Raw genomic sequence first — 26584 nt, forward strand, 5'->3', positions numbered from 1 at the left:
GATCGGCGGCGGCGGCGGCGAATTATGAAAATAAATGTCCAAGTCAAAGATTAAAATTCAAACGCCGCGTTCGCCGATCCGCGGCTAGAGGTTGACTTTCTTTGCGAGGCATTCCTTGGGCTGGCCTGGCAGAGCGCGGCCCTATTATCTCACTCACACACACACTCACACTCACACACACTCGGAGACGGAGAGGAAAGCCGCGAAATGCTCTCACTCTCGATTGCATTGGCAAAAGGTGGGAGGACAGCCTCCATCTCTACATATAAGACCGACGACCGGCTAAAATGGTCTCAGTTTGCCTCTTCGCTGCCTCAAAGAAAGGAAGAAAAGTGAAAATCACAGCAGCGGATTTGTGCTTCCGACCTACACGTACGCAGACGACTGATCGAGTTTGCTCAAAATGAAGGTTAGTCAGCTCGTTGCATTAATTTGTGCCCTCGGGCAGAGTTAAATTTCAGTTTGCTTTCACCCTGGATGTGTGATTAGCATCACTTTCAATTTATTTACTCGGCATACGCTCTGAAAATTGCGAATTAAATTTCTGAGCTCAGGCTCCTAACAGTAAAATCACGATTTAATTCATAATTTAGGGATTTTTCCTAAACACTCACTCATCGTTGGATTGGTCGCGACGATCGGGATCCAAATGAAGCCAAAAATCATTTAATTCATCACGAAATCGGGAAAAATCTGGAGTATAATTAATATTCGGTGATCCTGATTTTGATTATTACACACTGTAAAGTTAACTTCTCAAAGTAACAATTTTTTAAATTAAATAAATTGATCTTGGGAACAGTTACGAGCATTGGTTCTACCAAATTTTCAGAAACAAATTAAAATTCACCTGCGTTTGAAGCCACCAACAGGTGGCGTCACCGTATATTTTGGATTTTAATGCACTTGCGCTGCGATTTCAGACTCAAATCCTGCCACTGTGCATTCTTCAGCAGGATTGAGTTTGAAATTGCAGTGGAAGTTAATTAAAATCGAAATAAACCACTGGCGCCATCTATTGGTCAATTAGAACACTGGACAATTAGCTATTTTCTGTTGCTTGAGATCTGCCACAGGCCTTGCAAAATTAATATTGATATTCATATAGATATTAACTTACAGAATTCACAAGACTTCAAATAACTTATTCATTAACTTTTAACAATTCCGTATAAGGAAAAAATCAGTTATCAAAGCTCTAGTCTATTACAATTACATATGTGCGGCTTTGATTACTTTATATTTATACACCTCTCTCGAATCGGCAAAAAGAGTTATAAAACTTTCCACGTACGTCTAATAATTTTATTGCCAGCAAAAGTCTTTTAATTTTATTTTCCTGTTTGTGCAATCTTAATCAAGCAGAGCAATAATAATTGTAAATATGCCTGTGCAAATTTTCAAGTTGGTATTATTAAATTGATTTTTCTCCTTATGGCGAATATTACGAGTCAGAGTGGAACTAATTTCGTTATTCCCTCAAATTGACGCACTCTAAATTTGGGTAACGATCACGAAGGTGACTAATTGGCCACTCCACCGCAGAAAGGACAGAGAACTTATAAAGGTGAGTTAGCCACGCATGTAGGCACCGAAATCGAGAGCATTACACTTTGGGCGCGGTGAAAGGAAGCCGCTGACCGGCGAGCAAAACGTGTTATATCATACCCATACACTCTCTTGTTTAATAGAAATGCACGCGTTGTTGCGCAAAAAGCGAGCAGCAGGTGAGCAAAAAGCAGGCTAAAGAGACAAAAAAGCTGCGATTGATATGTTTGCGACCTTGTGCCAGATGTCGGCTCATTTTTTCGGGTGCTGTTCGAAAATTTCATTAAAAGCAATACTCAATTTTCCTTTCTTTCCGGAACGAATGCAATCAGGTGCATGCCGATCGGAAATCCGTGAGCTCTTGAACCTTTTACTTGCGGTGCGCCGAGCCGACAATTAAATAACGCCTTTCTCGCATTGAAAGTAAAAAGCAGCGCGGCTTGTGTATCCAGTTGCATCCTCATCCTTTCAAACTTTTACTGTGCACTAGCTGCTCTCGGTGTAACGTAAATGCGTCAATCATCTGCGCGGCGGCTACTTCCGAGTGCAGGCAAAAATCGACCCAGTTTCTGCAAGTAATTCGATTTAATCGGACTGACGAGCCTATTTGAAATGAGAGATTTAATGCAGTCGAGCGTGCGAGTGAATGCAATGCGGGATTATAAATTCGATTCCTCTCTGTATGTTGTGTAATTCCGTCGGGAAGTGGGATTACTTATACACCGAGCGAGTTGCTATATTCGAGAATTTGTCTCAAGGTTGTTTGCATGTCCACCCGACTAATTGCTTTCACGTATTTCTCAAACGCCTTGCTCCCATAACTGCATGTCCCTCCGTTTCTTACAATCAGAAAACCTTCCAAGAATTTCCGGCAATTTCATCAAATTACCTGAAAAAAATAGTAAATTTATAAATTAGCTGAATATCTCGGTTATTACGTTAAATTTAACGATTTCCTGCGCATTTGTGATAGGTGCCACGCCATCTTTAGTAATTATCCGTTGAACCACAATTCCAAAATTCCCGCAAACAAATTTCATGATTTCCCGCCACGCTTTGCAACTCATTTTCGGGGAACCACGCCCCCTTTTCATAGAGCATTAAACCAATTATTCTCCTTAAAATCGATTAACTTTTCTAAATTATGCTTATTCTAGTCCATGACAAAATATTAACTGCATTTTGTGTTCACAACAAAGCAATTTTGCAGAAAAAAAACTTAAACGCACATCCTGAGTTTTTACAAATGGTTGCACGCGCAATGAGCACGAGCACAATGCAGCTTTCTTTCGTGTTGGCAATGGCATTGACTGCAGTTAAGTGAGCAGCGCAATAAATGACAGTTTGAATGTCGTAGCAAAGCACGAATTGAGCCGCGGCCGGTGCAGCATCAAAACAAATTAAACCGCGATTCCACGGATTGCACGCTCTGCTTCGTGACCCAAGGAAAGATGCGATTTAATACAAATTGAGAGAAATCAAACTGGGTTTCTCCTTATGGCTCCTCTCAAAAAGTCTCATTGTTCAAATAAACAATTTATTTATTTCGCGAAATTTAAATGAAGGCGTTGCAAAGAATCGCAAAAAATGCGGGAAAATCGTAAAATATGACGTTATTTACTTTGGGTTCACTGAAAAATGTAATAAGAGGGTGTCGCTCGGGAAAATCGTAGAACTCGTCCTATTAGCTGGGTAACTTTGAAATGGGGGGTTGGTTACCTGGAGAATATGAAAAAAGAGGCATGGAGAGTGTTCCAAAGCGCGTGAAGTCGTTAATTTGACGTTATTACTGAGATTTTCAGCTTGAAATCGGTTTAAATGATATGTAGAAAACTCATTAACATCCGAAAAATAATCGATAATCGGTCTTCATATTGCACATTCAAAATGAAATATTATAAATTAGAGCATTTTAAGTTTTGCAAGACTAACGTTGAATGATTTTCTAGGTATGAAATTAAGATTATTTTTCACCACACTGCTCCAATTAAAAACTCATTTGGGGCAAAAAGTGCAATTAAATTCCAATGCCAAAAGTTGCAGCAGGTATCGCGCAGATGTGTTTATCCGCTTATCTTGCAAAACGGACTATGATAATTGGGCCAAATCCTCCGCCGGACAGACCGGATTTCCACACTTCAGGGCCTTGACCAAAACTGACCATGAACGTGGTGGACAAATCCAAAAGATTTCCAAAGAAGCAGACTTCTGGGAGGGATCCCAATTATTAGTTTTCCCTACCAAGAATAATTGGCAAGCGTCGTCAGGTGGCCGGGCACGTGCGTGTGCGATAATCAATTTCTGCTGATCGGGTTGCGCTGGAATCTGAATGAAAAACGCCTGCAGATATTGGGCAATTCACACGGGAGAGAGAGAAAGACGCCCAACCGACCGAACGACCGACCGGCTCTTGGACAACAGGTTACACTCCGGAGAACTAGTTATATGGAGCGCTGACGAAATTTCCATCCGAGCTTTAGAAATTGTGCGGCGCTCGTAACTTATCAGTGCATGCAGATTTTCATTTGCACACAAATCCAATATACAAACAAGCCTGCAGGGGACAAAATGGATTTGTGTCAACGCTGCAACTGCAAACAAAAGGCAGTTTCGCCAAATTAAGATCTCGTCCAACCGGCTGGTTTATTACTAGGCCAAATATTGTTTTTTAATTTCAATTTATTTGTCACATCAGTCATTCATCCGACCGAGAATACCACTAGCCATTAACCGCGTTTGGCAAGGTGAGCTGGGCTGGGTCAAGAGTGCGTGTAAAAGTTGATACAATTTTCGCACGCAGCAGACACTTTCACCGGCGCACGCACTTTTTCGGCGTTGGCGCAAAGTCAAGGCTCCGCCGGCCACACCGCAAAACGATTATCCTCAATTTTCAAGCATACAGTACCTTTTTTTCGCTTGCAGTGGGTCACAAATCATGAACATTTAAATTCTATAAGCAATATTGACAAGGCTCTTTCAAAATGTGCATAACAGTTTTTTTAAAGAAGCATTATGCGTGTGTTGTTTTAATAATCTGGCGGCGGCGTTTTCTAAAATGGTGCTAACAGCCTCTGCACACCTTGGCACTCGATCAACACACACTTTTGAATTGGCAAAACGAAATGTGCGTGTCATCAGCTTGGTAATGACTCCAGCTGGAACCAGCCACACTAATTGTGAAACTCGCACGAATCAGCCGCTGCCAACTGCGATCACTCAAGCCGTTTAACTCGCGATTTTCAATTGGAAATTTGTTTCATACCTTTGCGAAGGTATGAAAATGGTAAATCATTCAATTCGTCTCGCCGAGCACATTCCAAAATTGTAAAATTTATTGAAATCCGAACCCTATAATTTTTTCCTTTCCCAAACTTTCCGGAAAAGTTGTTCTAAAATTTGATCCGTACATATTAAAACTTAAATAGCTAAAATGAAGCTTGATATTGTGAAAAACATCTAAGAAAAAGTTTAAATCGTCGCAATTTTCTGCACATGATTTTCCCAGAACACTTTCCTGCTGGAAAATTCTACTATTTTGGAAAATCATTTAATTCTCCAAAAGTATGAGCATGGCACATCATTCGATTCGTCTCGACGAGCAGATTGCAAATTATAATCTTTTATCAAACTCTAAACATACCCAAAAATGTGACATTTTAATTTTTGTGTTTCAGTTTTTGACTGTGACTGTTTTGTGCACGGTGGCGGCGGCCGCGATGGGCGCCAGTCTGCAGCCCCGCGACGAGGCTGCTGAGCTGCTGCTGGAGACGGCGCAGCTGGACGCCTCCTTCAACAAGGAGCAGCAAGCCGAGCAGCACAACAAGAGGAGTTTCGGCAGCTCGTACAACAGCTACAGCCCCGCCTACGCTTACGAAGAGCCCCACGTTCCCGTGAGTTGAATCTGTTTTTAATTTTAAAAAAATTCGAAATTGTCTCAATCAGGAGCACTCGACCGGCTCGGACCTTTGGGGCTTCAAGAGGGCCATCCTGGGTGCTCTGAGCACCGCCATCAGAGCCATCGCAGGAGGCTCCATCGCCGTCAAGGGACAGGTCATTAAGGGCGCCGGAAACCTGGTCGCCACCCAGGGCAAGCTGATCGCCAACGGCGGACAGGCCGTGTCTGAGTACGGCCGCGGCGTCGCTGCCAGGGCCCTCCACTCCGCCCCCAAGATCGCCTCGGTAAGAACTCATTTTCAAAGTTGTAAGGGTGGGGAGGGATCTTTGAGAAAAGCTGTGCGAAAATTTTGAAATTGCAATTTACCCCTTTTTGTTCGGTAAACTTGGAAAAATTGATTTTAAATTCCAATTGGCCATGTTTATATTCCATAAATTCGATTTCATCCCTTTAAAACCCACCCCTTTTGATATAGTTTCTTATTATTTGTGCATTTTGGTAAAGTTTTTTTGTTATTCTTGAAAATTAAACATAGCAAAGCAGTTTTTAATCATTAAGTGAAATCAGTATTCAATATCAATACATCATCCCCTTAGAACGAATTTCTGGTTATTATTTTTTTCATCACGATTTTAGCCGTTTTTTTTCGCACAAAATGTTCCATCGGTATCCTGGACTTATTTTATTAAACCATTTGTTATTTCAGCCCGAAAACCACGCCCTGAGCATTTTTCAATGATTATCTCTAGTTTTTCAGATCAATGATATTATGCATATGGGGTGGTTTAAAGGGGTGGAATTATACGTATTGCTATAAATTATCTCCTACAAATTTCCCAAATTGCACATCTTTGCGCAAATCTAGAGATCTAATATCAATTTCAACGACAGTTTAGCAACGCAAACCTATTTGAAAAAATTTTAAATCTAATTTTTTTATATTTAAGTAGATTTTATCAAAATTTTTAATAAAATAAATAATCAATTCCAAGTATTCCGAGACAAATTAATGTTTTTAGGCTCTAAAATACATTAACATATATTTTAATTCATTTTTAATGTTCTTAAAAATAAAATGAAGGGCGTCTCACCCTATCAAAGCCAGAATATATGATTAAATATAACGTTGTACTCCAGTTGAATTTTATTTTGGAATTTTCAGGGTATTTTTTAAATAAATTAATAGCAAATGACCCAATTTCAGACAATTATCCAACACGTTCAGTCAAAAATCCCGTCTTTCCAGTACCACCCCGCTCCCGTCGCGTACGCCACCCCCGCGTACGCCAGTCCCGCGTACGCCTCCCCCGCGCCCGCCGCCTACGTGTCCCACGCCCCCGCCTCGTACGTGTCGAGCGGCCCCGCCGCCGTGTACGCCGCCCCCGCATACCACAGACAGCAGGACGGCGTCATCAGCGCTCTGACCAAGGCCAAACTGGCCAAGATCAACGCCGCCACCACCGTCGGCAGCGCCGTCGGACACGCCGTCACCGGCGCCGCCGGCGCCGTCGCCGGAGCCGTCGGAAGCGCCGTCGGAAGTGCCGTCGGCGCAGGAGCCAGACTCGCCGCTGGCGCCGCCTACGGAGCCGCCAACATCGTCACCGGAGCCGCTCACGGCGCCGCCAACCTCGCCGTCGGCGCCGCCGACGCCGTCAGCAACCACGTCGCCCACAAGGTCAACGCGATCGCCCCTGCTCACGGCCACGCCCACGCCGTCGGCCCGTCTGCCGGCTACAACGCTGCTTGTGAGATTTTTCCCTTTTTTTCAGCATTTTTTCTGTGTGTTCTTAATCTTTCGGACTTGGAGAGTTTTCAGGAAGGGCTGTATCCTGAAAATATCCGGAAATCGGGCGTTAAAATCACCAGTTTTAATTTTCTATTGCTAAATTAAATAGAAATTCGTAATTATTGTTCAGTTACTCGCGCCCTTCCTCGATTATATTCGACGTTAGAAATGATCACAAAAATTATCGATTTTTGCATAAGAGGAGAATAATCGGGTTTAGAATATTTCAATTTTTTATTTTGCCAATTACCATCAGTAAAAATTGCCATTTGTTTTTCATTAATTAATTTAGAAATTATTTGTCTCAATTTTTCGAAAGGTTTGCAAAAAAACGTAACTTGGGGGAATTTTGAAACGGGGGCGCGGTTTCCCGGAAAAATTAATACGAGGCGGTGAATACGGTCTTTAAATTTAACGTTGATTTACTGACAAATTGTGGAAATGTCTTTATGGGGGCGTGACTCCCCCAACAAATTAAATAAGAAGGCGCGGGAAAATCGAAATTTCGCTTGCTGGAATTTTGAAATGGGGTTGTGGTCCCTTAAAACTGGTTAAAGAAGGCGCGCCACTTGTCTTTCAAGGCGGGAAAATAGTAAAATTTGACGTTGTAACTAAGAGCTCGCGGTAATTTTTAATTCGGGCGTGGTTTCCCGTAAACTAGTAAAAAAAAACTGTGACCCATGTTGTAAAGCGCGGGAAAATTGAAATATTTGACGAATTTACTGAGATTTTCAGCTAAAATCCTGATGAAATTTTCAATTCACGGGTTCAAATGAAAAACTCAAGATTTGTTCTACAAAACATTATAGCGATCACAGAAAAAAAATTCTAGTCATGCCGGAATTTCAGGAACAATCCCAATTTCCCATCCTGGAATACTCGCTAATTTCGGACTGGCGAATCATAAAAACCTTCTCATTTTATTTGGTTGGTCTAAATTTTACACAGCAATGTGCGCATGCTAAGAGAAACCTTTATTTTATTGTTTTAATCACTCTCATCTTCAACTCTCACGCTTCTCCATCAGAACGGTGCTGGAATAATCACACTAAAAAATAATCAAATCGACTTCCGACTGTGACTAAAAAAATGCATGACTGATTCTATGTGATTAAAATCCAAAAATCTTATCTGTTTGCACGAGTTTAAAATTAATCAATTTGAAAAAGACGAGACGAAAAATCACAAATGGCTCCCACAGATGCTGTTCCGAGTTATGCCGGATCCCTGGAAGACAGCTTCGGCGATTTCGACGATTCCTACAAGCTGGCCCAGCCCCAGATCAATTTCCAGCCGTCGATCAGCTACGAACTCCACTAATCAATACAAAGATTGAGCATTGTGAGTAATGAGACGCCCGCCGAACCAATCCGAGACACAGCATATATACGCAAAACTCACTCTTTCATTCGCAGAAAACTCACTGCTTTCGTGTAGCGTAGACGACGGACAGACTGGCTGCAATCTCCACAGACTTATAAAAAATATATACGGTCTCCCTTCTCTAAAATTACACCCATCCCATCACTTTATATATACACAACTGACCAACAACTTTCACCCAATGCCTAAATCATCTCCCCTTTTTTTACGATGAGTCGTTCACCTTTGGACAATCGACCCCAAAGTTTATAAATATGTAGAATACTTTTTAAACATTTTTATTTCCAGGAAAATTCAATTTTGATTATCATAGAAGAATTTTGCTAATTGATTTTTGTCTTTCGCAGAACGCAGAGTCATGCACGCTATTTAAGAGGCCAGAGAAGAAAACATCCTAGGAAAAGAATCAGAAATCAGAAAATCAGTGGCGTTCTCCTGCGTTGATGCTGCAACTCTCAGTTTTATTGTAGTCTTGCGCATCCATTGTAACCACCCCCATTTACGCCATTATTTCTTTTTGTAATTAAACACATGCAGCCATCGTTTTCACTCACATCTCTTTTGTACTTTGCATATTGTAATTATATTGTATATTAAATTCACACACAACTATTTATTGAAACCTCCAAAAGTTGAATGCATTTCGGACGAGTCGCGGTGAAAGTAAATTTCGGCTAATGTTATTTTTTAAATAAAAAATACTCTGTATAAGAAAAGAACTTGTAGTTTCCCTTTCATTGATGAACAAAAAATTGGTGCGGAAAATAAGTGCAAATGTCACTCGACCGGTTTTCGAAATGATCTCAGCGAGGCATTCAGGAAATAATCGAGGAGAGTGCATGGGTGTCAGCAGCAGCAGCAGCAGCGCACTTTCTTCCATTCTCGCCTCGAGCCCCGCTTATTACGCAATTTGTACATGATTCCACGTAACAATTAAAATATGCAATATAGCAGGGCAATCGACCTTTTCGCATGACAAATATGTTTTTATATTTAAATGGGGATTTTACTGCCGCAGTTGAAAGAAATGTGTCTGTACTTACACTTGCGTCACAGCCGACAGCATTTATTCAGCTTTCCCTTTATTTGATGCACCTGAAAGCAAGATTTATTTTTAAAGTGGATTGAAAATAAGTTGAATTGTTTATTCTACAATTTGTTACAGTAAAAAAAGACCTCTTGCTACAGTTATTTTTTTCTAAAATTTACGGCGCTGATGCCTTTTTGACTTGCACCTCCGGCACATCTAAAACAGATTTTGACGCGAGGACAGCTTTTGGCCGAAGTGCAAGCCCTGGAACGACCTGCCATAACCTGACGCGTCAAATTTGAAAATTTTTAAGTGGTGTTTGGAATGTAATTTGAATTTATTAACTATTACACGGCACGTGACAACGTCGATTCAACTTTTAGTTGATGCAGTTTCCTGCTTGTCATTTTGTGTCTTTGTTCGTGTAGTTTGATGATTGAATTTTATGACAATGAATGTAAGAATCATGAACAATAGACAACAACACGAACCTTTTAGGGAATCTCTTTGTTGTGAAATAAAATAGGATGTCAAGTAAGGAGACTGTCCTCACCAGTTGAAAATCATGCCACTGTTCTAAAAAAATTACACTGCTACTTTGCTCAATTTTGGCTTCAACTGAACTTAATTGCTTCACTGTAACGCGGAATTGTAAGAAATAGTAAAGCTAAATTTTATAAGAGATAAGAGGCGCCAAAGAGCTAGCAAACGCAACCGAAAAAGTGCGTGCAGTTTATAAACACCAAGCTAGCTAATGATTGTTTCAATTTTTTTAGTTATAAATTCTATAAATCGAAAATAATTATCAGCCTTATATTCACAAGAAAATCAAGGAACATATGGGAGTAAAAATCAGAAAGATATAAATTTCAGTGTTGTATTTCAGGAGAACAAAATAAGCTTGCTGTTCGTTCAGGCACAGTTTCATATAAATCAGTCCAAAAACATTGTGAACACGCGGCCTTGGACTTTCCCGCTCGCACGACGCATTTCCGTCCATCCTCCCATATTTCCCGGCTTCGTCATTTGCATCAAACTATTGGCAAAACCATATTCTGCATTTCAACTTGGGATATTCGAGAAGCGAAATGTTAAAACGGATTGCGCTAACGCTTGCCTGCGTAGCTGCGATCTTGGCAGTCTATCAGGTCCGTTGTAATCTTTTAATTTATCTTCATGTAAATTTTTTCATTGCAGTGCGCGGTGGTAACAAAAAGCAGGACAAGCACCAAATGCTCAGTCAATGAGAATTTCAGGGTGAGCGTTATTTAAAATAAAAAACATTGATATTTAATTTGTCAATTTTTAGCTGCTCGAAAATTGCTGCAATTCTTCACCAGGGGACATTGTTGGGTTCAAAGAGCTGAGAGGGTGCAACAGCATGCGGGGCAGGTCCAATTTCAAAATCATGAACTCGTTCGAGATCAACAAAGCTGACACCGGCAACAGAAGCTTCAATCTGGACACCAAGAGAGGACGAAGTATAACTTTTTAATCAGAAATTAAAATTCAAATTCATGAAATTAATTTATTTTCTCAACTCGGATAGTGCGACTTGACACGGGACCGATCGTGAGATTTTATCAAAGTGTTAATAAGCTACAAAGTTCTTGATTTTATTCACAGTGCTACGCGGAGTGTGCTTTCAAGAACCTCAGTTTGGTATGCGTTGCTTTTGACAAAATATGTACCAAGCGTCAAAATGAATTGTGAAGACAGTATATCAGACAGACAATTTTTTGAAGACAGATAGGGCTGCTATTTTTAGACGGCCTTTTCGAAATTTAATTGGATTTATAGCACAAAAATAAGCGTGTCAAAATTTAGCCATTTTTTTACTGAACAATCCCACATTTTAGTCCAAATGTCGGGATATTTATCATTTTTAAGCAGAACCTCTGCCAAATGCATGAACTGAACTGTTTACTCAATTTTGAGAGTGCTTTTAACCCTTTTTTAATAATAACCTTAACCTTTTTAATTATGATTTTTCAAACTTCTTACATTAAACCACCAAAACGAACGAGACAGGAAGTTTTCAACGTTGCAAAGATGTTGTGAATAATTTCAAAATGTTAAAATATATTTTAGCTGGAAAATGGAAATGAAAACTTTTTAAAAACTTCGAAAACCAAGATGAGAACAATTTATGATCTTTTTTATAATGTTTCTCCTACTTCAACATGTGACAAAACTTTATGATTGATAAAATTATAGTAAATTTATTGGAAAGGAAAAATCGTACTCGCCATATTTAGTTTACTCTCTCTGACTCTCTCCCACACTTTGTGCTAGTGCGCCCTGTGCTCGTGTGACTTCTCAATGTAGGAGCGGTAGTCGGATGAAGTAAAACACTCAACTACTGATTTTTAACTTTACTTAACTTGGTTTATTAGACTGAGTGAACAGAGACCGGCCTAAACGGCTGGCCATAAAGTGCGTCGCGAAGTATAGAGTTTAATTTGAATCATATTTATTGCTGTGCATTACTAATAAGGGTGAAATTGGGTTTGCCTTTATTGTCAGAGTTTATTGTAAATTGTAATATCGATGAATTGAGGACACAATTAGTCAGCTAATTAATGTTGTTAATTTAAGTACATTTTGAGATAGGAGATATGGGGGAAACTTCTGGAGGTTTTCAGCACCATCTTAAGTGGGGGTGAGAAGTCACACGAGCACAGGGCGCACTAGCACAAAGTGTGAGAGAGAGTCAGAGAGAGTCAGAGCCACCACAAGTTGTTATCAAATTTTAAATGGTTTTATAATCTTTTTAGACGCCTTTTAGCCTCTTTTTAGTGGTTTTGACAATTTTAAATGATCTTAAAGCACAGTATAATTTTGTAGGCTTAAAACTGCTTTTGATATATTTGGTCCAGAAGAAAGAAGTCGATCGCCAAAAATTCACAGCCCTCACAGTTTCCTCACCTACAAGAACATTTAAAATAAAAATTTGACTGACTAATCCTAAACTTTTACCTATATTTGCATAGATAAAATATAAAACTTCATCTCAATATATATTTCTGCCCAGCGCAAACGCCACTTTAGTTTCATATGTTTTTTTATTATGGTTCTACAGGGCTATTTTGCCCCATACATTGCCATATCCAGACAAATAAATTCAATATAGGAACACAATTATTAACGGTTCATAATTTGGGCAAAATGATTCGAGGGATAGGTCCAGGATTTTAATTTTGTATGACAATTCTTACGTCTGCTTTTAACCTTTTGACAAAAAATTGATTTTATAGTTAATTATTTGAATCACGAAACGAATTTTAGCTTAGCAGTGATACCGAGATGGACTACACGGCGATAGAGACGTACTTCACGAAAAAGGTGAGCGGCATCAAGGACTGGACCGCAACCATCGCAACGGCATACACGGAGTGCCAAACCTTCACGTCAGGTATTTCTGCGAAAAAGAAGCACAAAATATGGTAAAACTGAATATTTTCGCCAGCGGTGGAGAACAAAACCATCACCACAAGCAACTTCCGCAAATGCTTGGTTCTGCCGGCCATCTACATGCAGTGTCTCGTCAGCAAGATCCTTACCGTAAAATTCAATTCTTGCCTATTATCTCTGCTATAATTGAAATTGTTAATCATAAATTAGGGCTGTCCCTCTGGAAAATTCAAAACAAGTGATACAAATAAAAAGGAATTCAATTTAATATTAACTAATTTGAAATTTCAGGCAAGGCGTGCAAGAATAGATTAGCAAACTTCAACAACTGCAATTATTTCAACTCCACCAGTGATTAAACTCTCAAATATGAGTTTCTTTATATTTTTTTACTTTCTGGCTTTGTAACAAATTTTTTCCTTTTGAATGTGGCAAAAGCATTATAAATAAAATAGATAATCAAATTGATTTATTTCTTTCAACGAGTCCTAAACTCCCTGATGCTTGCATTATGCACCTGACATGGAGGTAATTTTAAATTTCTCAAATTGGATTGATGATAAAAAAAACCTAAGCTCGCTCTTCTTTCAGCTGAGAGTTTACAACACCAAAAACAAACGAGTTATGGCTAAGAGTTGGCTAATAGGAAAAAAATAAAAAAATGGCCACGAGGAATGGATATGGATAGGCAACCATCAAGAAATTATGTTACTGAATTAAAAATTTCGCTCTACAACGACCGTATAAATTTACTAAAAAAATATTTTCCAGGTGGCAAGAAAATTGTGTCAGGACACGAGAATATCTCATATATTTATACGTTTCCAGATAAATACAAGACGGGTGCTTTTTATTATTATTGTTTATTCTTGCCAAAGTCATAACATAAGACACAAAAAATATAAAAATTACAGCAAGAAATGGCATACAATGCTAGCAGAATACTGTAAAAACGATCAGATACATTATATAAAATCACGCCGCACTTTCGAATTGGAATTGAACGAATACAACAAAATCAGGTTGACACAACCGGAAATTGAGGTCGACAACCCAATTCTCTTTAAGTTTAATCATGATGGTTGCGTATACATTGTGCAATCGGTAGGAATTAAATTTTATTACGTGGTTCATTAATTTATCAATCAATAATTCAATTCATTTTATTTACTTGTTAATTGCATGGTCAATACAAAGAACAGCAGCTGGTTACACTTCGTTATAATGAAATAACCATCTATTTGTAAATACACACACAAAAAAGAAAGAAAGAAACAAATAACGGCCAATTCAGGCATAATTATCACAAATTGTTTACAAACGCAAAATAGGCCTCCGCATCATACAACTTATTCAGGTACACAAATTTATGCAGCAAAACACTGACGAATTCAGTTCAGAACATCTTGGCACTAGGCCAAGCGATACAGGCAAGGCGTTTTACAAAGTAGCAATTGCGATCAAAGGAATTTGGCGAGAGAACTGGCTGATTTGAACAGGCACATACAGCTCCTGTTTCGAACGCGTGTTGTGAGTGTGGACGTCACTCATCTTTTTTAAAATATTTAGGCTATTTTTTAACAAATTTTCACGCCTCGAACAAGTAAATTGAGAGCACTGGCAACAGATCAAATTTACCGAACAAAGGCTTCGCTGAGCAAAGTGGTATAGTGTCGACCCCGGCCAGTACCTCTCGCCCGCTAGTGCCCGAATGACGCGCTTCTGAGCCACGAAAACAGAATTCAACGCGTCTTTTTCGCACGCCCAACTGACAATCCCGTACGAAATTATTGAACAAGCATGAGCGGTCAATTTTACCATTTGCGTCCGGTCCGTTAGCGAGGACTTGAGCCAGTCAAGTTCGACGCCTCGCACACATGTTTCGAATTTGCGCAGCAAAATTGGCAAGCAAACCGTGCCGAACGCATTCGTTATATCGTAGTACACCGCCGCTACTTTTAATGACACTCCCATTTTCTCGTGAAACTGGCCAAAAATTCAAAAAGGGCACTTCCCTCTTACAAATCCGTGCTGAGTGGACGGCAGCAAATTGTTCTCACCGTATAAATTCGTGAGACGGGCAAGAAAACAATTTTCAATTACTTTGGAAAGTGTAGGTAATACGGAAATGGGAAATGGGCCGATCATTTTACTAAACGCAATTTGCATGCAACACTTAATCTACACAGTTAATCAGTCATTATTTTTCTTGCTGTACTCTTTTTAATAAGATATTTCACAAGTCAGGCCACATAAATTACATCTACAATCTTTATTAGGTTCATAATAAAATTTATTACTAAACCAATTCATAAAAAATATGATACAATTTTACAGTTCAGACGAGCGAGAATTTTAAGTTATTTCAAGTATTTTTTAATTTTAAATAAACTCAGAGAGTTTATTCTCTCAGAAATTGTTTTTTACATGGAATTTATTTTTTGACTGAGTGAGAATAATATAAATAATTGTCAGCGGCGCGGGGCAGGGGGCGCCGAAAGAGTGCAATCGGCCCTGCCGGCGCGCCTTCTCTCTATCACGAAGTCGGAGCCTGATCTTTAACCCGTGGTTGACTTTAAAAGGTGCGGGGTGGACAAAAAGTAAAAATGCCTGGTTACTATACCATACCAGTTTATTGTTGATAGCGGCGATAGTACAGCTTGGCTAACCAGAGGGACGGGGGGGGGGGGGGGAGCGAGAGAATTACCCTCTCGCTCGCGAATGTGTGTGTGCGTGCGTGCGCGAGCAGGTTGTGTGCTCGCGAAAGGGAGGCTCTTGCGGTGCCTTTATTGATACCTGAGTTTCTCCCTCCGTTCTCCCCTGTGGGCGCCCGAAAATTCACGTCATTACATTGATGCACAACATTATTAATGCGCTTGTAATATCTTCAGGTAAAACCCTGACAATAAATAAATGTTAGCTTAATTGCTTTTAAAGTTTAATTCATTTGGTTTCAGTTCAACGAGCTGGGGAAAAACCGATACAAGTTGAAACAAATTGCCTCAGCATCCAGAAGTAATTTGAACCCCACACCCTCCGATCTGGGTGACTTGGATTTGCTGATCAAAGAAAAGCTATCCAGCCATTTCAACGACTCCGACGGCAACACTTTGAAGATCAAACCGCACAAAAAGTTTAAGCTTGTCAACTCAGCCTGGGTTGTGTAAACCCTTTTAGATTCTGCAGAGAGTAGCAGATGAATTTTTAGATTACATTATTTTACTCGCATTTATTCATCAGTACAGCAATTAAAGCTGACTACGAGTATTTACAAATAAGGCGATTCAAAACACAAAGAAATAGAAATAAAATAATAGCATGTTAAATTAAGTTTCATACACTTATGAGGAAATTTTTTACTCCATTGCGGATGCGGATGCGGAGCCAAGCTCCTACTCCTTTTCATTTTTGGTTCAGGGTATTGATAGTTTTTATTAAATAATTATTGTTAGAAATTCGTAAAGCAACAAAGAGAGAAATTTAATTTAATCAGATTTCGCCGGACTCGCGATTGATGAAGTAACATAAAATATTAACAAATGTTTTCAGCAACTTTTCCAACTCTGGATAGCTTCATTTCACACCTTAATTCAAAAATACCTTTCGAATCGTATATTAAACTTGTAATTTTATTATTCTTTAGATGATTTAATAAAATATATTTTTTAATACGAATTTAACTGCTTTTTCTTTCACAATCAACTTAAATGTTTTAAATCTCACATCAAACTAAATTAAGAATTAGAATTTATAGCAATTAATTACTCCTCTGTAATCGAATTATTTTAAAATTTTCTAATCCTTGCGAAAGTTCTAGAGAATAAGTAATGCAATAAGGAAAGGGAAATATTTGTAAAGAGACGACGCAGTGTGGGATTTATATACTCCAAGGTAGCATTGTCGGCCTGTAGGTGGAGGGGCTATGGGCCCGAAAGTGTTCAAAATCCCCACGGACCTCAATAGCAGCAGCAAGAGCCGCGAGAGCAGTCGAAATCGTGCAGTACTTACACAAACATGGCCTTACAAACCGATTCCGTTCCTGGAACGTCGCATGGTGAGTTTTAGCATTTTAATAGAGGGTTAAAACTTAAAACAGGAGGAAACTTAGACATTTCAGATGAATTAAAAATTAAGCAACACCGAATGACCAAAATGTAGATTTTTAGTTGCATTTAACAAAGGGTGTTATTAAAAGCACACACCGTTTTGTGCAGATGATTAATCTACTTGGCGGATCGTAAATGTAACAAAAATTTTGTGTATTCTGTATTATTATTATTAATTTAATTTCTCTTTATTTGCGTATTTGGCATGTGCATAAATCAATATAAAAAATACACTGAGTCAAATGCATACATCATTATAATTCATTTATTGGACACCGTCGGTGTACGACGAAATTACAATTTTGTTTCTTATAACAGGATGCTTGGGGTTAAAGGTTTTTTGACACAATCGAGAAAATGGAACATGTTAGTAAAAGCGAAGAATCACAATAAATAGATACATCACAAATTGACAGTAGCATCGAGGTGGCTGGATTTGTATTTCCTATCAAATTTAGACATATAGCAGAAGGGGTTTCAACAAATTTGGGGTCAACGGATTGTCGTTTAGTAATCACATTGTTGAAAAACTTTTCTTATGTGCAGTTGTGGACGGTAGAGTGTTTGGATCTAAATTTCAGGTCACTTACAAAAAAACTCTGTTGCAATCGCCTCTAAAGCGGCAAACCATTGGTTTTGTGCTTTCTAATTTGGCGCGGATCTTGAATCTATAAAATAATGTTAATTTCAGAGATATGGGCTGCTCGTTGTGCATTAAACCATAACATATAATTCGTAACCAGAAATGCATGCACGCAACATAATTAGTGTCGGGGTTCTCACGAATATATAGGTCATCATGTAATACTTAATACACAAAAAGGATAACTCTTCCAAATGATTCTCAAGTAAGATCGTTTTGCGGACATATAACCTAGAAAAAAGTGTTGGCTGCATATATTAGCTGCCACGCTGTGTTGCACATTTTCGCTTGGCCATGGCGAAAGCTGCAACAATTTTACCGTTGAAAGAGAAGCACATTTTTACTCCTTTCCATTTTGAGGAAACCGGGAGAGTTTGGGATTGAGCAGATGAAGCGACTATAATAACTCCCACCGACTAAAGCCCGTAAGAGACATTGTGCAATGAACAAATTTACCGAAAGTAACCTCCTGAATTCACGGTTATTTGAATGCCACGATTTCCTGAGCATGTTGGCTCGCAATTCGTTTGACCACAGCAGATATAAACTATTTTGGCATAATTTATTCAGTTTTTAGCGACCAGGCGGGATATAAGCCAAACACAATTCACCAGTAGTTGTAAAAGCCACCAACAGATGGTGCCAGCGTAAACTTGCGAATTTAATAAGGCACTCTCGCTGTGATTTCAGACTCAATCCTGCCTCTGTGCATTCTTCACTTTATATAATTTCTTTTGAAGTGCTGAAAACCAAAATCGGTTAAGCCAATCGCCGTACAATCAAGAAAACCGCCGTTTTTTGTAAATAAATACCTTTTCCGACAATTCTACGGCGAAAAGCTGGACTCTTATTTTGGTTTTAAGCACTCCAAAATAAATAATCCTAGAGGCAGAATGCACAGCAGCAGGATTGAGTTTGAAATCGCAGTTGCAATTCATTAAAATCGAAAGAAAAATAATACGACAAATAGATAGAACACCAACAAAGGGTGGCGAGACAATTTGGCAGGAAAAATGATAAGAACAAACACGTTCCTCAAAATTCGAATATCAAAATATCCGGAAAACTGTAAAATCATTTTGTATTTGTATTTTTCTTTTATTGAATGAAGCACATTTTGGCAGTCTCAGAAATAAAAATTTTCGTTCTGCTCAAAATGCAGAAATTTATTAAAAACGTCGAATTTTAGTGACCTTGAGCTTCGACCTTCGCCGAACGTTTGTCAGCGTGACATAAAGTGGTTGGGCGTTGATCAGTGATCACCTTATCAATTTATTTCTATACTCTAACTATTGTTCAACAATTCCTTGAAAAAATTGGTTTTCTTTGAGACCCTATGGAGTAGGCAATTTTTGGAATTCTCAGGTTGAATTGAAGGTTTGACCTTCATATAGGTCTACTAGGGCAACTATACCTAAAAATGAATATTATAATCAAAACCGCGTCTATATTTTCTCTAAAAATCAGAGCGATAAAATAAATAAATATTATTTCCTTTATTTTCAGGGTTGGACCTTCCCCCAAAAGTGACGCTGGTTTTCGACGGTGACGATTCATTAGACGAAGAGCCTGCCTTCCTCATGGAAGTCAGCTCATTTTTCGAAACATTGTTCAGATCTGATCTTTACGATGGGAGCAGGAGCACAATCGACCTCAAGGTACCAGTTCCACTTACTAGATGAAATTACGAATTTTTATATGAAAATTCCAGAAATTCAACGGAGCTGCCGTGAGGTTAATTTTAGAGACACTGAGACGAGGTAAAAATGCTGGGATGACCATCCGAGATTCTGTCGTGCAAATCATGTCATCGGAGATTTTCCAAGATCTCAAGATGTTGTTGGTGCGAATTAAAAATTAAAATAATCAACCGCACTTGAAACTTGAATAATTTCAATTACAGATCAAAGCAGATTTGGAGGAGCTTACGATGTTTTGCAAGTTTGAAAGCATCGATCAGATTCATGCTTTCAAGACGCTTGCCGAGCACCTCGAGAATAAAGCGCTGAAAATGTGTTGGCTGAGAAAGGTTTGCGGAATTTTCCCCGAGTACCGCAAAACCAAACATTTCAAAAACCTGAGCTTCGACGATCTGAAATTAGTTCTGGAAAACCAGTATCTCGACTACCCCAACGAAACCCAGGTTTGCCTCAGGATAATATGTGGGTTTACAAGTTCTAGCAATTTTATGAACTGCAGATTCTCAGAGGCGTCCTTGGATGGATCAACAAGGACATAGAAAGGAAAGAAAAGCATTTCATCCGCGCCCTTGCCTTGATCAACTGGACCAAGGTGTTTCCCAATCAGATCAAATTCTTGCTTTCCAAATCGAAAATTGTCAAGAAGAGCGACAAGCTAAAGAGAACCATAGCAAAATTCTCCTTAAGGTTGGCATTACACGTAAAAAAATTGGATAACATTTTCATGGTAATTTGTGCAATTAGCAAAAAGTTGATACTCAGCATCAATGCGGAAAATAATGCGAACGGGATGCGGGTCAGAGAAAAATATTCGATCGTGCCAGTAGGAAGAAAGAAAAATTCCATCGCTCTCATCATTCAAATTGATTTCTTCTACTTGGACGTGCACTACGTCGGCGCCTTCTTGTACGACTATGCAAGCTTGCAAATCAAAGATGTCGTCTACGCTTCCAAGGAAGACATTACTTTCGAAATGGAGTTCGACATTTACGGTTAATATTGCGGCTTCTTGGATTTTATAAGAAAACTAATTTTAACTTTATTGCAGATTTCAAGTGGTACTTGTTTGGAAGAAACGTGAAAGGGGATGCCCTCTTGCCGCATCCGTGTCAGGTGAAAACGCGCCAAATGCTAGGCAGTGCCGAATGGACGACCATCGGAGGGTATAAAAATTATTATTTCTTTTTCTATTTTTGGAAGATATGGAGTCAAAGGTTGAAAAATTTATGGATTTCGCGTAAATTTTGGTTAGCTTTTACTCTCGGAACATGCACCTGGATTCATATAGGACTATCAGAATAGCCTACTCGCTACTTGCTGGTTTGCACCTTTCCAGCATGCGTGATCTGGCTTCACGGGACGAATGTCTAGCGTTTCAATGCAGTCCTCGGTGCGGAGGCAAGTGGCCCTTCAGTGCGTTCAGACATCAGGGTAGTCCTTGAGCGATCAGTAGCCATTTTAAAGATGTCTGACGGGATCTTTATAGGTTCAATTTGCAAGATATGCACACCATTGGAATGTCCAACTCGACCCTTTTGAAAGGTATCAGAGCACGCTCAGGGTCCTCAGATCGAGATCAGGGCGTTTTCTCAGCGCCCTGGTGGCTTTTAAAATGGGTCGAGTTGAACATATTCTGAAAGCTCTCGACTTGGCCAATCCAACGGTGAGCAAATCATGTAAATTGGACCAAAACAGTGTCCGTCTGGCGCGTCGTTAAAGATGCTACCGATGGCTTGAAGGCTACCCTGACACCAGGGTTCAATTTAATTTTATCAGGAGCATGGTTCGAGTGTAAAAATGAACCAATTGTACATATTTGATATTCTCTATAAATATCCCAGTGCGCGCCCTTCCCAGTCTTCGGACAGGGATAAAAAGAGCTTAAAAAAACATGTTATGTAACTTGGAAACTAAGAAGATACCTAAAAATCCCCAATAAATTTACTCTCGTAGATTCGGACCTGTTTACCGACACCACGTGCAAGGCAAAACGAAGGAAGAACTGGCTGAAATGCCCGTCAGCAAGGCGTATAGAGTAGAACGTCCATCGGGATCGAGAAATTCTGGGCTTAACATGAATTCCAGGTAATACCTGGCAAATTTGGATCCCGAGCAAAAGTTTAAAGCGCGGTTATATGAGAATTGGGCCGGGATCGGGTATTTTTTTCGGGACAAATTCAAATTTATCACAGTAATTCCGATGAGCAATTCCAGACGAATTCGACTTCCAAATTTTGAAGGTCAGTTGGACGGGATTTTTTGGGTAAGACACTTCAATGTTTGCTTAAAAGTACTTGTTAAAAGATGGAGGAATTCCAGGTTTGAAGCTCAGGAATAGGGGACGCAGTCAAGAGTCCACTTCATTCGCAGAACTCGATTTTCGGGGGGATATTTTAGACAGTGAATAAATAGGGAACGCTCCCATTCCACAGCTTCAAACTTGGAATTTCACCATCTTTATTAACAAGCATCAATTTTTGTAAGAAAATATAAACAGTACGTAAAAATTTAAACGCAAAAAATCCCGTCCAATGTCCAAAATCGCCTGAAACTGCTTCGCTGGTAAAATTTGATAACATGCTCCAGGGAAGGGAAAGAAGAAAAAGATGATTAATTTTAGTTTAAAATCAAAATTTGACATCTTTTACTCCAAATTAGAAATTTTGAAACACTTTTGAATGTATTGACAAGCAAGCCGAGATTTTCTAGGAAGTTAATTTCCCGAAAATAATTAGTACATTGTCCCGGGAAATAGTAAAATCGGGACAAAAAATAATCCAGATGCACGCTCTATTATAGAGAGGTGCCAAATTCCGGGATAAAAACCGCAGAAGAACTGGCCAACGACGAGGATGAAAGCAACCAAGACGCTCCGATCAATGTGCAGAGGAGTGGCCGCCACTTCTACGTCTTCAGCGTTGGATGCGACGTCTTTGACACAGGCAAAAGTACTGCTCTTTAATGTTATTGATTCAATTTAATAAAAAAAAACTGTTTTCAATAGACTCATCAGAAGTGCTTTGGCCGAAAGACGGTTGCGACTCGTCCCACGTGAAGTTCCCTTTTATATACAGTGCATGCAGATCACCCCAAATGAAGGTAATTTAAAATTACTCAATTGATGTTCAAAAAAACTTTTAAGTTCGCTCTTCTTTCAGGTGATAGCTTTCAACATCGAAAACAAACAAGTTACGAGTAATACATGGCAACGAGAACCAGGTATAACATTTTGGCCACGACGAAGAGTTAGGCAACCAAGAAGAGTAAATCATGTACCCCGAATTGATTATTGCAATTTCATTACAACAGCCATACCAAGTTTCTTTCTGGCTGGTAAGAAAATTGTCTCAGGACATGAGAAGATTTCTTACAATTAAATATATGTTTCCAGAAAAATACAAGACAAACCTTATCGAAATGGAATTTATTAAAGAATACAACGAAATTACGATGACACAACCGAAAATTATGGTCGACAACCCAATCCTCCATCTGTTTGATCATGAAGATTGCATATACATTGTGCAATCGGTAGGGATTTAATTTTATTACGCGGATCATGAATTTATCAATCAATGATTTACTAAACGCGGAATATGCATGCAACATTAAATCTATTTTCGTATATTTTTCTTGCTGCAATCTTTTTCTGTTTAGGATTCTCCATTCGTTTTAAAAGCATGAATATTTTTAAAGTTTAATTTATTTTGTTTCAGTTCGACGAGCTGGGGAAAAACCGATACAAGTTGAAACAAATTGTCTCAGCATCCACAAAAAATATTAACTCCACTACCACCGATTTGGGTGACTTGGATTTGCTGATCAAAGAAAAGCTTTCCAGCCATTTCAACGACTCCGACGGCAAGACTTTGAAGATCAAGTCGCACAAAAAGTTTAAGCTTGTCAACTCAGCCTGGGTTGTGTAAACCCTTTTAGATTCTGCAGAGTAGCAGATGATTATTTACATTACATTATTTTACTTGCATTTATTCAGTCGATTTATAAGTCGATTCAGAACACACAAAGAATAAAAATAAAATAATAGCATATTATATTGCGTTTCATCCACTTGTGAGGAACTTTTTTGCTCCATTGTTTTTGTGAAATCGAGAAATTCTTCAGAGAATTTGTTAGAATGTGTAGCGGACGCGGAGCCAAACTCCTACTCCTTTTTCATTTTTGGTTCAGGGTAACAGGGTATTGATAGTTTGTATTAAATAATTATTGTTAGAAATTCCAAAAGCAACAGAGAGAATTTTAATTTTAATCAGATTTTGCCGGACTCGCGATTGATGAAGTAACATAAAATATATAAACAAATGTTTTCAGAAACTTCTCAAACTCTGGTTACTCTGAGCTTCATTTCACAACCTTAATTCAAGAATATATTTCGAATTGTTAGTTAAACTTGTAATTTTTCTTTAGATGATATAATAAAATAGAATTTTTAATACGAATTAAACTGCTTTTTCTTTCCAACTCAATTTTAAATGTTTTAAATCATGTCAAACTAATTTAAGAATTAGAATTGATAGCAATTAACTACTCCTCTGTAATCGCAAAATTTTAAAATTTTCTCATCCTTCTAACTGTCGTGCACCAAATATTGAGCAAATTGAAATGCTTGAAATTTAAATACGAAGACAAAAAACCAGTCTTTTTATTATTCAGCGGCAATCAGCCAATTCTCGGAGTCTGCGGAATTTAGTGGAGCAGGATTTGAACTCGCTTTCACAAACTGGGCCAGGGAGCAAGTTTAATCGCACCAATGTGGCAGCTACGTGCAGACGATCATGTATTGATCATACTCCGGTCCAATAATTACACAGGCGGAGACCGGCTGTGAGTGAGGAAATTTATTGGTTCTATCTGCTCTTTTTACCGTCGCGGGGTCGGAATTCTCTCCAACAGCAGCAGTGACACCAAAGGGGACATTATAGGAAAAATACATGAATTTTTTTTCATTTAAATTTGAAATTTAGAAAATGTGCTTGTCTCATATGACATGTGTGAAATTTGTAGAAACATTCATAGAGATGGATTTTTGGTTTCAATTGATTCCACTTCAAAACTCGAAAAAAAATAGGAATTGTTCCAATTTTATGCAACTCCAAATTTTGGGTTCTAAGCATCAGAATCGCCATAACTATCCACCGATGGACTCGTCTCAACCTCCCATGACCAGCTGAAGGGTTTACGGGGGCTTTACCTCCACCCCGAAGTTGCTATTTCAACCCCGTTCCAAAAAAGTAAACAAATTTATAGCTTCTAGATGCGACACATGCTAAAAATTTTCTATCAAAATTTTAGCAATGTGGTTGAATGGGGATGGGGGAAAGCACCCCCTAAACACTTAAGCTGGTTAGTGGAGGTCGAGACGAGTTTAACGGTGCGTATTTTTTGCAATTCTGATAATTGGAACCCGAGATTTGGATGTGCAAAGAACCCAAAAAGTCGAAAATTTATTTTCATTTTTTTTAAATTTTAACTGGAATTTCTCGAAAATTAAAACTTAACACCTCTCTGAAACTTTCAAACGAGTTAAATCATGTCATGACAAGACAACTAACACATTTTTAAAATTCCAAAATCCTGAGCTCTTAACAAATTTGAATGAAAAACTAAAATTAACAGCCTTTTACCATGACCTATCAAATTCGGTGTCAGTTCGATCGGGATCGGTGAGAGGAATCCAAATCACGAGTTATTTTTTAAATTGCACTACAGGGGTATGAGATACTGAGCTCTCAAAGGTTTTTAAAGTATCCGTAATATGATTTTTATAAATATTTTTCTTGAAATTGCATAACTTTCGAATTGCAGTTAAGATGCACTGACCAATCCAATACGGGCAATTTAATTTTACGACTCTCTCGCACCTCCAATTAATATTAAACGGCGAGAAACGAGCAAAGTGCGTATTTTACTACGAGTTCACGCCGCGCGTGCAGCCTCTCTCTCTCTCTCCCTCTCTCTTCTCTCTCTCTCTATGCAGATGAGGAGCAGACGGCGGCGACGGCGGCGATGAGTAGCTGTTTGTCGCTGCCCGCGTGCGAGTTTCGTAAACACGCAAGCGCGTCTCGCACCGTTAGCTAACCTACTGTTGGGCCAAATTCAATTAACCCATTCATGTGTGTTGCCAGTGAATATTTACGCGTCCGATAGATGCACCTGCTGCTGTTGACAATGGATTAATTGATCGTCCAGCAACCAAGCAAGCAAGCAGCTCTTTACAAAATTAATATTTGTACAAGGCTTTGAGGACACTTACTTGACTTGCACAAATAAAATGGGTTAGATTTGTCACGAAGGAGCTAAAATAATTCATTGCAAATTTGCTTTTATTTTTGTTCAACAGGAATAAAATTAATGCAATATTTTTACATCAAATTTAAATATTTTTGCTGGTTTTAAGGGAAGAAAATGCACAGTTTATGACTTATAGCTGGACTTTTCGCGTTCACCACGAGTGTATTTATTTTTGCCTTGAACGGAAAATAATGTGTTTGCAATGCTTGAACGCATAATAATGCATATATATTTCATTCGTTTGCATGCACTCTATCAATACCGGTTGAGATCCCTTTATACTTATCAAGCTCGTTAATTAAATAAGAGCCGCGCCAGTTGGCCGTGAAAGAAATTCTTCTGATTATTCCACCTCTCGGCACCCGTCCATAATCATACGCATCTGTACATTTAATCACATCGTTAACACCCAAGTATTTTAATTATTTCAATAAAAAAGTCACAAAACTCTGATTGGTTTGATTTAATAAACATTGTTTTTTAAAAGGTGATTTTTTGGGATGGATTTCGAAAATCCATATAATAGCCAAAATGTGGCCCATACACATTGCGACTAGATAACAAAAATGAGAGAATTTGATTTTTCAAATAAATATATCATTAAAATATATTATTTATTCTTTTTCGAGAAAATCAAAGTTGATAATTAAAAACGTTTTTTTACCCTGGGACAATGTCGTGCAGATTTTTGAGTGAATTTGATCCCAATTTGATTGAATATAATTAATATTGACTTATCGATATTCGGGGACTAAAATCCACCATCTGCC

At 38.7% G+C, this 26584-nt stretch overlaps 3 protein-coding genes across 5 annotated transcripts; all 3 read left to right on the forward strand.

The window, feature by feature from the left end:
* Positions 1-253: 253 nt before the first annotated feature.
* On the forward strand, positions 254-9331 carry LOC135945643 (fibroin heavy chain-like). 3 transcript variants are annotated; one of them, XM_065493460.1, is made up of 6 exons: positions 254-409; positions 5223-5438; positions 5491-5727; positions 6648-7188; positions 8431-8570; positions 8960-9331. In XM_065493460.1, exons 1-5 carry the CDS (start codon positions 404-406, stop codon positions 8547-8549), a joined length of 1119 nt encoding a protein of 372 aa, XP_065349532.1. In that variant the 5' UTR covers positions 254-403; the 3' UTR covers positions 8550-8570; positions 8960-9331. The 3 variants fall into 3 exon arrangements, with proteins under 3 accessions (XP_065349532.1, XP_065349533.1, XP_065349534.1); XM_065493461.1 differs by having other exon boundaries at positions 6690-7188; XM_065493462.1 differs by lacking the exon at positions 8431-8570.
* A 464-nt stretch (positions 9332-9795) lies between these two features.
* LOC135945645 (uncharacterized) lies at positions 9796-13520 on the forward strand. The gene is made up of 9 exons (XM_065493464.1): positions 9796-10790; positions 10840-10899; positions 10952-11123; positions 11192-11214; positions 11269-11304; positions 12931-13057; positions 13112-13206; positions 13267-13294; positions 13348-13520. Exons 1-9 carry the CDS (start codon positions 10731-10733, stop codon positions 13413-13415), a joined length of 669 nt encoding a protein of 222 aa, XP_065349536.1. The 5' UTR covers positions 9796-10730; the 3' UTR covers positions 13416-13520.
* A 3463-nt stretch (positions 13521-16983) lies between these two features.
* On the forward strand, positions 16984-23691 carry LOC135946790 (uncharacterized). The gene is made up of 13 exons (XM_065495157.1): positions 16984-17110; positions 19312-19463; positions 19517-19648; positions 19709-19948; positions 20005-20192; positions 20250-20497; positions 20554-20668; positions 21459-21590; positions 22305-22453; positions 22510-22604; positions 22664-22838; positions 22897-23036; positions 23222-23691. Exons 1-13 carry the CDS (start codon positions 17071-17073, stop codon positions 23429-23431), a joined length of 2016 nt encoding a protein of 671 aa, XP_065351229.1. The 5' UTR covers positions 16984-17070; the 3' UTR covers positions 23432-23691.
* Positions 23692-26584: the final 2893 nt, after the last annotated feature.

This window comes from Cloeon dipterum, chromosome X (genome assembly GCF_949628265.1).
Source record: "Cloeon dipterum chromosome X, ieCloDipt1.1, whole genome shotgun sequence".
NCBI classification, from domain to species: Eukaryota; Metazoa; Arthropoda; class Insecta; order Ephemeroptera; family Baetidae; genus Cloeon; species Cloeon dipterum.